Source organism: Blennius ocellaris, assembly GCF_963422515.1.
Source record: "Blennius ocellaris genome assembly, chromosome: 17".
Taxonomy (NCBI): domain Eukaryota; kingdom Metazoa; phylum Chordata; class Actinopteri; order Blenniiformes; family Blenniidae; genus Blennius; species Blennius ocellaris.
The window spans coordinates 14230054-14242658 of NC_137666.1; the positions used below are offsets into that span (position 1 = coordinate 14230054).

The 12605-nt window shown below is 41.1% G+C and overlaps 1 protein-coding gene across 1 annotated transcript; it reads right to left on the reverse strand.

Moving 5' to 3' along the window:
* Nucleotides 1–8091: 8091 nt before the first annotated feature.
* Nucleotides 8092–9747, reverse strand: nkx2.4a (NK2 homeobox 4a; the record flags this gene model as incomplete). Its single annotated transcript, XM_080512976.1, has 2 exons — nt 8092–8759; nt 9378–9747. The coding sequence occupies 2 exons, from the start codon at nt 9745–9747 to the stop codon at nt 8092–8094; spliced, it is 1038 nt and encodes a 345-aa protein (XP_080369102.1).
* Between the last annotated feature and the right edge of the window lie 2858 nt (nt 9748–12605).

Sequence of the window (12605 nt, forward strand, 5' to 3'; positions counted from 1 at the left end):
ACTTAACTGACGACAATATTTGTACCCTGTAGGCTACCATATAAATTCGACATGTCCCTTAAAAAAGAAACCAGGAGGACAGATGATAGGGTTTGGGTCATTCGATTTAAAACAAGTCAAAGTAATGTTGTCTGTGATTGCTTTGTTTTCCCCAAACTGTTTCATTTATTTCTTTAAGTTCCATGAGGTGACGTCATACATGGTCCATTGCAGATTGCAGCGTATTGACCACAAAATCCCCAAATGATGCCTCAATCAATACAGCTGACAGCGTAAGTAGACAGGGGATGTGTGTGTGTGTGTGTGTGTGTGTGTGTGTGTGTGTGTGTGTGTGTGTGTGTGTGTGTGTGTGTGTGTGTGTGTGTGTGTGTGTGTGAGAAACACAAAGCCAGGATTAGGCCTGATTAGGGCAGTTTTAACATGTCCTGCTGATTAGGGGCCAGTGGATCTGACCGCTAATTAGATGTGAAGTGTGGCTGGCCGCTCAGACAGGACAGCAGAGGGAGGAGAGGGAGGACGGGGAAGAGAGGGGAGGGTTGGCAGTCCTAACGTAGCGTCCCCCCCCCCCCCTCTCCCTTTGCCTCCATGTCCTCCTCCTCCACTTGTCCACTCACCTCCCACCACAAAAGGGTGTGGGGCTCTTTGATTGGGCGCGCTGCATTGTGGAGAGGGAGGTTGAAAAAGAGCCCATTTCCCTTTCGCTGCTCCACTACCCCCTGCAGGGAGGAGTCAATGTAGCCTTTCTGTGCCTTCGTGTGACCAGCTGGCTGCAGCGGGGCAAATAAACACTCCAGATCCACCGGACAGTGTGACTCCCCGTCTGAAACAGAGCCTTTGTCCCATGTGGATTGTGCCCTAATTGGCGTCCCTGCGACAAATTCTCACTGTGATTGTTATTTGCGCTGATGAGGCTTTAATGGACAGATAATACACAAAAGATACAAGTTGCAAGTAAATAATCAACTTGTGTTAGCATTTTGAAAGACTTGGGGGAGAGTCTGCTTTACTGACAAGAAAAATACATTTATCTTTCAAATCCACATAAATGAAGGTGTTTAGATGTGCGTGTGTGTTTATATATTGACCAGTTGACAATTTGTACTCATGCATCTCCTCAATGCGTGACCCCCCCCATGTACAAATCTATCATGTTGGATTATCATTTTGAGGTTTTGATGGCCTAAAATAAGTATACTCTAACCCCAGGACTAAAGCCTGAGCCATGTATGCTTAAATGCAGAGAGTTTCATGTATCTGAGCTCTGTATAGTCTGTAAATGGACTTTTCTGATCGATCGCCTCATTTTTAACGCCCATGTCTGTCAAATATTTCAACATATTTGTTTTGAGTGTGTTGATTCCTCTGCCCACATATTCGTAAGTTTGATTAAAGTAATTATTATTATTATTATTATTTCGCAATCGCCTTGGGCAATCTATTGCTAGTCCGTGCTTCATTTTCATCTTAATTTGAACTCCAATAAAAATAAACTTTTTTTTCTTTCCTTCGCTAACCAAACATCACTACAGTTTTCCAGAAAACAAGCTTTGTGTTACCAACAGTGCATGCAATAGATGTGTAGCTATCGCCTGGCTATCAAACAGCACGTACATCTCTTTAAAAGTTGCAAATTGAATTCATATGTGTGTGTCCCCCCCTCTCCACCCGGACACTCCCCCCTGACCAGGCCAACTCAAGAGGAAGAGGGATGAGAGAATAGCAACATGGGATTTGGCGGCGTAATCCTGTTTGTCCTGGGGGTCACATGCTCTACAGAGTTGAAATTGCCAGGTACAGTCTGGAAGTTTATTCGAGGGACAAACATCAATCTAATTGTAATTCCCTCTGGAGAGCAGGCAGTGTCTCCTGCTGAATGCTGGAGAGGAGACACGTTGCTGCAAGATGATAATTGAAAAGAAAGTGGGTGGTCCTGTTTGGCCCCCGTGGCCCTCTGGGACAGTTATATTCAGTCTCCTGCGTGTTTTGGAGGGGGCAGATTACCCCATGTTATATTTGAAGAAACGATTATGTCCTTCTGGGCTTAATTTGACAGATAGCTATTGAGTGATCGCTGCTCTTGTTGTCTTTTACCATTCATGCTGAATTGTGTGTGTGTGTGGGTGTGTGTTTGGCTGTTTGCTATTGGCTCATTGCCCCTCATTAATTACTTCTGAGAGCATTATTTACAAGCTTTGTCCTTTAATTTTCCAGATTTTTTTTTACTTGACTTGACAACTTCCTTTGCATGCTTTTGTACAACATGTTCTCAGCATGCACATCTGTTTATTGAAATTTAAACCAATGGACTTTTTATACCAAATACATCAATCAAGCAAGCACATTCTCAGCGTTGATAAAAGCACGCCAAAAACAAACAAATTAAAAAGATGCTAAAACAAAGTGAAAGGACTTCTGCAGAAATAACTTTGCCTTAGTGGCCGGCTCCCACTGGTCTTATCCATTGCTTACCTTCATTGAACCGCTCTCCAGCACTGGCCCTATTAACCAGTAATCCGCAGACTGGCAGCTGGCCATTACCGTGGCAACGGTGAGTTGGGAGAAAACTGCTTGCTGGTTCAAAAGGTAAAGAGAAGTGTTGTGAAGGACGGAGATGAACTCTTGTGTCCTGGAAAGGTCTCTATTTCATATTTCTGAATGAAAAGAAACATCTCTTTCTTTCTAATTTTCAAATCACCTCTTTACACATTTGTAAGTGGCATTGATTTTCTTTTTTTTTCTAAATCACTTTTTTTCAATTGCTCATTTGGTTTCTTTTTTGACTTCGTTGTTTTGGGACTGATTGAAACTCATTCCAAGGATGTTATATAATTATATCATGTGTAGCCATGCAGTCATTGCAGACAGGCACATTTTAAATGGCTTACAGATCTTTGACAGAGAAATGTGTCCTTCGTAATCTGAAAAATGTTGTTTGCGGTTGTTTACGGTTTGAAACCATTTTGGTGAGCAAGTTAGATCTCTGCATCACTTTATTTCACACTGAAGGTTTATAAATGAATACAAACAGGGATTGAATTGTAGCATTTCACTAAAGTTTTTAAGAAAAATATATATGATATTGAGAGTGAAATCACATAATTTTAGTATTTTGAGCTATAATAGTTTGTACTTCAGATGCTGTCGTTGCATATGTGCTACATCTAAACTAATCCATGATATGCTTGAGTATAAAGTTAATAAAATTTTGAATTCGCACTGAGTAATACTTGAAAGACAGTTATGTGGCATGTTCTTCAAGTATAAATGGTTGCGAATATTCTGACCAAATTTGCATAAAATAGGGTTTACATGTCACAAATTAAAAAAACAAGAAGAAGTTGTTACACAGTAAAGCAGATCCAGCCTCTTGCATCCACAGGCCTGAACACAGGGACATCTCAGTGGGGGATTCACCACGGTAATAGATTTCAAAACTGGCTCAGCTAATTTTCCTTAAGAAGAGTTTGTGGGACTTAATGAGGCATAACTAATGGAGGTCCCACAATCATCGGTGCCATGCTGGAGGCACTGTGGCGGGACAGAGCGGCCATTGATTCTTGCTTCAAACCACTTGAGTTCCTAATCAGCTTCTTTAGTTGTGCGTTTCAGGCCTGACCAACCTATTGTTGGCCTGTGTCAGTGGAGGTCAGTAGTTATTAGTGGCAACTGAAAACAGTTTCTCTAACTACTTATAAGAGAACTGAATAACATGCATTGGGGGACTTTAGAGGGGGGATTACTGGCGGCGCAGCGAGTCCGGCCAGTGTAGGAGAGAATGTGACATGGTTTTCTAATAAGGGATGCCCCCCTCCACCAACACACACACACACAAGCACACACACACACACACTCCTCCCTAACCTGGTCATTCAACCTTCACCCCCCCACACCTCCTTATGCACAATTGTGAATAGTATTTAGAAGCCCTACAAAGCCCCATGTTGCTAAAATTGTATTCATAGTAAGCAATGGCATTAGCCAGTGGAAGTCCAGGAATAAACCAAAGCGTGTGTCCATGCTCACTTTTTAGTTCATGTTGTCGTGAAACCAACGGCAATTGCAAAAATGTAGTCTCATGTATTTAATTTCATGAAAATCTATTAGAGTGAGAAATGCTTTCAGAGTCCTATGACCTCCTTGAAATATTTTTTTTCCCAGAATGTAGGAAGATGATTATTTGTAGCTTTTTTTTTTTCATTTGAAGATGAGTGGGATCTGGGATTTTCTGTATTTTTTTTTCCTGTATTTTTTTTTTTAATATATAACATGCTGCAGAAAAGTCATGCAGACTTGCAGAGTCTAATTCTGCCCCCCCCCCCCCAAAAAAAAACAAAAAAAATCGAGCAGAGCTCGTCATTGAAAAAAGAAACCCTGGCTCTACTTGGCAGAATACGAGGGCAACGCACTCATTAAAAATCTTGTTCTGTGTCTCTCGTAACTTGTCAATTCACTGCGTTCACTCTCTCAAAAGACCTCACCAATTCAAATCATCTCAGAACATCTCACTTTGCTGCTACTTATGTTTGCGTCTAGCGATATAGATTTATGATGCGTCGCAAAATAAAGCAAACCACATTTTTTGGTTCTCACTGAAAATCTGAAGCATCCTCTGTCAAAGTAAAGCACGCTAGTTTGTTAGCTTAATTGCCTTTTCGTGAAGGTTCACAGCATGAAACTGTTTTTATTGTTACTTTGCAAGCACACCTCTCTAAGATTAAAAAATAGATAAAAAGCCCCACAGCTGAATGTATGGAGATGGTTATATGTTTGGCCTATATTTCTGTGTAAACTAACAGCCAATGATGTTAAGCCTTCGCCAATTAGCGCTCTCTGGGTTGCTAGGTCGCCATGGTCAATTGAGGAACACATCAATAGGACTTGAAAAGGTTTCTCTGCGATCAGACCTTCTGACATATTAAGTAGAATAATGGGGAAGGGAAGGAGTTGTAGGGGGGGTGGTTGCAGAGGCTGAAGCAAGGCTCCCTTCTACGCTCACATTATGCAGTCTAACCTGCAATTACCTGAGAAGAATAGTCTAAAAAAATTCTTTACTTCTGGGAAATAGAAGATCCTCCACTTCATGTTCTTTGCTAACAACATATATGGCACTGAAGTGCATGTACACCCCTTCCAGCCATGATGGAAATATTTGCTTTGTGCGATGGCCGCAGTTTTATATAATGCATGACTTATTCAGCTGATTTTCTTTTTCTTTGTGTGTGTGTGTGTGTGTGTGTGTATGTAAATATAAGCTCGATGTGTATTGCCATATTTATGCATGTGTGTGTAGGTGTGGAGGCTGTTAACACAGACGGCTTTAAGCAGACTCTGCAGCTACACACGAACAGACATGACGACACACACTGCAGCCTTCAAACTTTCCACACAGAAATGATGATGCCAGCACCAATTACAGTGCCCAGCCTGTCTCATATACCCTTACAAAGAGAACTACCCCCCCAATAAACCCAGAGAAGCAACAGGCACAATAGCGAGTGATTACCCAGCATAGCCTATTAGTGCGCCATAACTATGCCCATTGAAAGGAGAAAAGAATGGCTTCACCTCCACTTTCATTTCATGTGGTCCACCATCAAAAGCTTTGTTGACAGCTCATTCATGCCCTCAATTTGGAGACAAAATCTATCAGGAGCATCTTGCAGCATCAAAGTGTATATTGTGGAATGCATTTCTCTTTTTAATGCTCTTATCAAACTCTTTTCTGATGGAGTTGTTGCGCTCAATTCCAAATGTCAGGTGCATATTGGCTCTGGCGCTTCCTTCGAGTGTGGGGATGATAGCACATATACATACAGCTGCCAGGTATGTGAAGGGGTTGGAAATGGAGGCCCTCCAAGGTCTCCATTGAGATACACTGATAGCCATCATCAACATCATCATCATCATCACAGGGTGTCATCAGCAAGCGGATTGAGAAGTAATTTCTGAACATGTTTAAATGACCAGAGGAAATGAAATGTTAGATTCTATTATCGCCTGCTGCTGGTGTCAGAAAAAGAGAAGGAGAAAAAAGGTTTTCGAGGACAGAAGCAAAGGGGAACTGACACTGATGCTAAGTGATGACCTTAAACACTTTGGAGTTTGTTTTGCACAAATCATCCGTCTTTAGCAGAGATCATTCAGAATTGAGTCTCAACTCTGTGTGTGTGTGTGTGTGTGTGTGTGTGTGTGTGTGTGTGTGTGTGTGTGTGTGCGTGTGTGTGTGTGTGTGTGTGTGTGTGTGTGTGTGTGTGTGTGTGTGTGTGTGTGTGTGTGTGTGTGTGTGTGTGTGTGTGTACTATAAAATGAAAGTGACAAAATGTGCTGCAGAATCAACTGCATGCAAAATTTGATGGTAGTGCATTTCTAAATGTAGTATGAGTGTGACCTCAAATCCAAATAAAACATGCTCAATATCATGCAAGACAGGCATTAAGTTAACAATCTTTGTATTCATGCATCTAATATGCCGTGTTTGTGTCTATTTTGTTAAATAAAGATTGAAGCAAATATGTTTAAACTGGAGAATTTTCTTAATTTAAATATGAGTGTCGTGTCCAAACATTACAAGACTGCTTGAATGTTTACAGTGGGGCTTTATTTTGTAAAATGTTATTGTGTTTAAAAAATCTTAGTTGCATGTTGAGATTAAAATGAATAAAATTGAGTAAATATGTATAGTTTTATATTGCTCGAAATGAATTCGTTTTTTTAAACTAGATTAGAAACCCTCCAGGTACAACAGGAAATAATCATAATAATAATTAATTAAAAAGCATCAGCTAAAAAATTCACATACCAATAACACTATTGCTACTACTACAACTACTAATAATAATAATAACAATAACAATAATAATAATAATAATAATACCTGTAATTTATGTCATTTAATTTCATTCAGAATAATAATATGCATACTCTATTCCTTCTTTTCAAGCATAATTGCTGGTCATTGTGTATTTTAGAAGCTCGCATTCTCTCAAAGTTGACCAATTACATTGCGGCAAAACGAAGGTCTGAGCGTACTAAACAGGCTATTCTCAATATGATTGAAGAGTTTATAGAAAGCGAAATTAAGATAAATTATCGTGCATGAATGCATAAATTAATGTCACTAATAAAGCTGCGGGAAAGTACTTTGATTTGTGTTTTTTTTTGTTTTTTTTTGCCCGGTCTGAGACTCTTGCAGACATCTCCCATGAAAGGCAGCCCTCCAAAATGTCACCTGAACAATGCTGGCTCCCTCATCGACCTTGCTTTCCAGCTCAATTTGGTCTCAATCACAACATAATGAAAATGCACTCCAAAACAGATCCCTTTAAAAAAAAAAAAATTACTTGTTCAGGAATAGCTCTCACACTTCAAGTTATTTATTGTTAACGTTCACTTGGTTATTTTTTTTTTTTTTTTTTGAAACATATACAGCAGCCATCACGCATTTGTTCCTTTTTAACTTACAAAAGAATAAAGAAAAACATAAAAGTAGACGCAATAACGATTATTGTACAGTTAAACGCATTCTTGTGTGTTAGCCAAATATACAAGTCCCTACTTTATTCAATAAGTCTAAATGAATACATTAGTTTACAATATTAATATGATAAAATACCAGGTTATCACCGCAAAGAAGGAGTGGAATGGACTTCAAACCTGATCCCACCTTTTTACCCCCTCCCAAAAAAAGTCCCAACTTAAGTGGAGCAGCTTTCCATTTTGTTTCAACAACATAGACTACGCTTAAAACATCATGAGGAAGGTCCAAAACATGGATTACAAAAGGTCCAGGAACGACATGATTGCAATCAAGGGCGGCCATTTCTGTAATGTTCAAAAATAGACTCCCCTTGTCAGAGATGTCAAGAAAATGTGCCCTGATCAGCTGGTGCGCCTCTGTGCGCCTTGCTCGTCCACTCCGACTGCAAAGGGACACCCTTTTATATATATATATATATATATATATATATATATATATATATATATATATATATATATATATAGTAGGGTAGGTGTGTGTTTGCAGTGTTTTTGCATGGGCTCATCCGCAGGTTCACATAGAAAAAGTGGAAAGTGACAGTACTGTATTAGGTCCTACCACGTTCTGCCGTAGAGAAGGTTTGAGCTGACCATGTTACTGGTGTAATCTACAGCAGATGTGTCTATCTGGGCCATGTTGAGCTGGCTGTGCAGTGAGGGGGGGCTGGGCGACATCTCGTCCAGCTCCAAAGCGTTCACCTGCTGCTGGCTCTGATGCTGGCTGAGGCTGTTGGTCGAGGACGCGAGCACGACTCCGGCTCCGTTCTGTTGCTGCTGCTGGCCCTGCTGCTGGTTCTGTTGCACCTGCTGCTGGCTCGGCGTCGGCGTGTTGGAGCCGTTCTGACACGGTTTACCGTCCTTCACCAACACGGGCACGGCAACGCGCCTCGGGGACTGCGCCTGCTGTTGGCACAGATTACCGTCCTGCTGCTGCTGCTGCAGCTGCTGCGCCGCCTTGTCCTTGGCCTGGCGCTTCATCTTGTACCGATGGTTCTGAAACCAGATCTTGACCTGGGTCGGCGTCAGGTGAATCATGCTGGCCAGGTGCTCCCTCTCGGGCGCCGACAGGTACTTCTGCTGTTTAAACCTCCGCTCCAGCTCGTAGACCTGAGCCTGCGAGAACAGGACGCGCCGTTTCCTCCTGGGCGCAGCGTGCAGAGCTGGCATGGCTTTGGTGGCGTCCGCCATCCCTGTCAGACCCCCCATGCCGGTCATGTTCATATCTGTGGAAGGTCCCATGAATCTAGAAACTTAAAAATATACATACATATACATTCGTTCAATAAACAGAAGAGGAGAACACTATTTCGCCTGAACTAGTCTTTAATGATTACTGGATATTGTGTGTGTGTGTGTGTGTGTGTGTGAGAGAGAGAGAGTGTGTGTGTGTGTGTGTGTTTTATTTGAAGTTGGACTGGAAGTTAAAAAGCATCAGCTAAAAAAAAGTCACACAATAATTATAATAATGATGATGATGATAATAATAATAATAATAATAATAATAATAATAATAATAATAATAATAATAATAATAATAATACATTAATTCGTTATTCATCCTCCCAAAAATTAAAAGCCGAGCCACACTTGAAAGAATGATCTCCTTTTCAGTTTAATCGTCATAAACAGTAATTAAAATAGCAGATTTCGTTACAAAGTGTCCACTTTACCGCGAACATTTTTATTATCATTATTTCTAATCTATATTGCCAAACAATGTCAATAATGGCACGCATTTGGCACTGTGCACCACGCGTCGTCATTCTCGAAACGTTTTTATATTTGCATAGGGACAGGAAAAAAAAGTCCAAAAGTGTGCATAATAGAAGAAAATCACTTACTTGTGGAGTATCTCGGGTCCGGGTTGGCACTGTACCACCCTGTTGCTGCTGCACTATTCCGCATGCTTTCCTGGTACGACGGGAGATCTCCCATGTTGCCAATGCTTCCATTGCAGTATCCCCCCATAGCGCTGTGGGAGAACTGGGAGACCGAGTGCGGCATGTGGTAAGTGGTGGCCACGGTGGCGTTATGGCCCATGGAGTGCTGTTGCATGCCGGTCTGAGACACCTGAGGCTGTCGGTAGGCTCCCAGTGGAGAGGTTAGGTTCCCTGCGCCGTCCATGCCACTAAACTTCTTGTAGGTCTCCTCGATTGGACTCAAAATATCTGTCACTGAAAAAGGCGTTGTGTGCTTTGGGCTCAACGACATGATTCAGAAAGCAGGTAGATTTTTTGTGTTTGAGCAGATCAACCGTGTTGTTGTATCGGCTCTCTCCTTGGTGGATGTCTACGTAAGAGAGTGCTTGTAGTGCGCCTGAGATCCTATTGATCGCCTTGGAGAAGGAGGCGAGCCCAGGGCGCTCTTAGCCCGGGTTTATTGGAGCCAGGAGCCAGGTTTACGACAAACACAGGGGGCGGAGCAATCCTCCTAAACCAGCAAACAATAGTCATTGACATTTTAAGGGAAATAATTCATGAAAATACACCATGCCTTATAATAATTTCTATATATAGGGAGAAAAAAAAACTGAAGCTACTTGTTTATGTTTCTATTCTTTCTGACATCAATAAACAGGTGAGAATGTCCCATTATGTCCTACACATCAGCTGATCTGACCACATATGACTATTTTGCGTCAGTAGGGAATTCCACTCTTTCTAGAAACTTTGAGAGCACTTTGAACAGACATAAGGGCCACCGAGTATCATCAAAGAGGCACAATGAAGTTGTATGACCAGCTCATTTATGCTTCTTAAGCATCATTTTACCCCACCAGAGAGGGACAAGTCCAAATAAGCACCAAATGCTAGAAAGGAATGAGATCCAAATTGTATGTCACTACCTAACATTCAGACGAGATGGAGCAAGTATTACACAGAATATATAGTTTCTATTTGTCAAAACTGATCACAAAAGATTTAAAAATGTTAAAGTTACAAGAGCAAAAAAGCTTTTTTACATTTCTGGGATGTGTGTCATAAGATTTGATGCATGCATGGAAACAATAATGTGAGCCTCAAACCCTCAACATGCACTTTGTATTTGAATGGCACTTTGGAGTCCTGACCTGACATTGTAATCTCTGTGCAAACTGACTGGCGCCAGGGGAAGAAGAAGAGGAGTGACAAAACAAGCGGGTCAAAGGAAGAAAGCGCTGTGATGAACGGCTTATAATAAAATGTCCATGACAGAAATCATGTGTCATGTGAATCTATGGCGCATCGTGGATCCTATAGAGATGTCTCCATCATAATGATGCACGTGTTTATGCTGGTATTGGGGTTTTTTTGTTTGGTTTTTTTAATTTTAATTTTATTTAAAAAAATTTATTTGGGGGGGATTTCCACCGTGCGCACCTTGCAGCAGCAGACAGCAGGTGTTCTGTTCGGGGGTCGTTTTGCAGAAATGTTCTGCTGCTTTCCCTTCACTGGAGTGAAGGAAGCACTCGTCTTGCGTGAAGCCACTAATGTAATTTAGCATGGCATGGCAGTGAGTGCCTACCTACTCTAATTGAACAAATGAAGATGTGACATGGTCAGCCATCAATTAGAACGACACATGAAGAACGCCTTTCCCTCCGGTTAAGTCGACAGTCTGATTGGAACAAATCATTGTTGTCATGCATATTTCTGTAGCCCAATTTCGTCTCCTTCTTTTTTCCCCCCCTTTCCATCCTCTACAGATGCTCGGACAGCGGATTTAAAGTGAAGTGGTTGGACTTAATTGTTGCAGAAGAAAACAAAACTGCGTGCGTAATCTTAGATGATATGGAGTTGTCAGAGGGACACAGAAGACTCCAAAAGACGTACTCTAAAACTATCTCACAAGTCGATCAAGTAAAAACCAACCCCGTCTATCTTTTATCAATAAAGTCGTTTTTTAAAAGTGAAAAAAATGATTATTGTCCAAGCTCTCCTACCTTTAAATATTTCTGTAATAGACTCCCGTGCGCCCTTTCCACTCTTTTGCTATCGGCAGCATGGTGTCTTTTCAAAGAGAAAAGAAAGGTAGGCCTCGGCCCCAGACCTCTAACATTATGTAAATGAGGCAAACCTCTCAACCTTGTGGATTACTGAGTCAGAGAGCAGGACCCTGGTCCACAAACCCTCCACATTAGGATCCATAAAAATCTGGAGCTGGATGGCTGCGTGCACCGCTTTAGAGAGGCTTATAGTCCACATTAATATAGTTGCATATCCAAGTTAACTTTTCTCTGTAGATCCTGTGAATGTGGCGGGTCCAAGGCACCTGGAGACGGATATGTGGATGCACCGAGGGATTGTGAGCCAGGCCCTGATAAGGTTTGTTGATACATCTAAGACCTTTACCTCTACGAAAAAAATCAAAGACATGTTTCTTTTTGCATTTACTTTGGTCAAGAATTGGTGGACTATTGGCTTGCTTTTGCGCGTTGAACCAGTGTGAATGATGCATTGATTCATGATATTTATCCTACCATATACACAATTAAAATAACCCGTTCTGACCTTTGTCACCCAAATGAGGACACATGGCAACTTTTTGCTGCGACAAACATGCGTTTTGTTCCCAAATTTGGACAGTAATTCAACCCTTGCGGTTTTTTTATGTGACCGTTTTAATTAAGAGTAATTTAATGCTGGATATTTATAATCCTCTTCGTAATTTATTGATATATTTTACAACCTTTTTATTTATCTAATTGCAAGAATGCGTACATGATTGGCAAAAAAAAATGACAAGGGTCCATAAGCTTACAGAAAGCGGTCCATCAACATATATGAAATGATCTAATATTATATTTGCACTAATGATAAAATTCAAAACTGCAAAACTGTCGTACCTACATAAAAAAGTGCCGGTTTTCAAAACAGACCTTTCTATCCAATTCTCTTTACACGCACTGAGCCATTTAAGTGTTGTTATCTAAAAGCCAATGCTAGCCTCATTTATGTATTTGTATCCTACAGACAATCTATTTCCCGATATCATCTCTCCCCCCTCAGCTCAGTATACAGCAGATGGACCCAAGCGCCTGGTTATTGAAGTGCTTTTCTCCATCTCGTCGTTGCTAGTTCAATACCCTG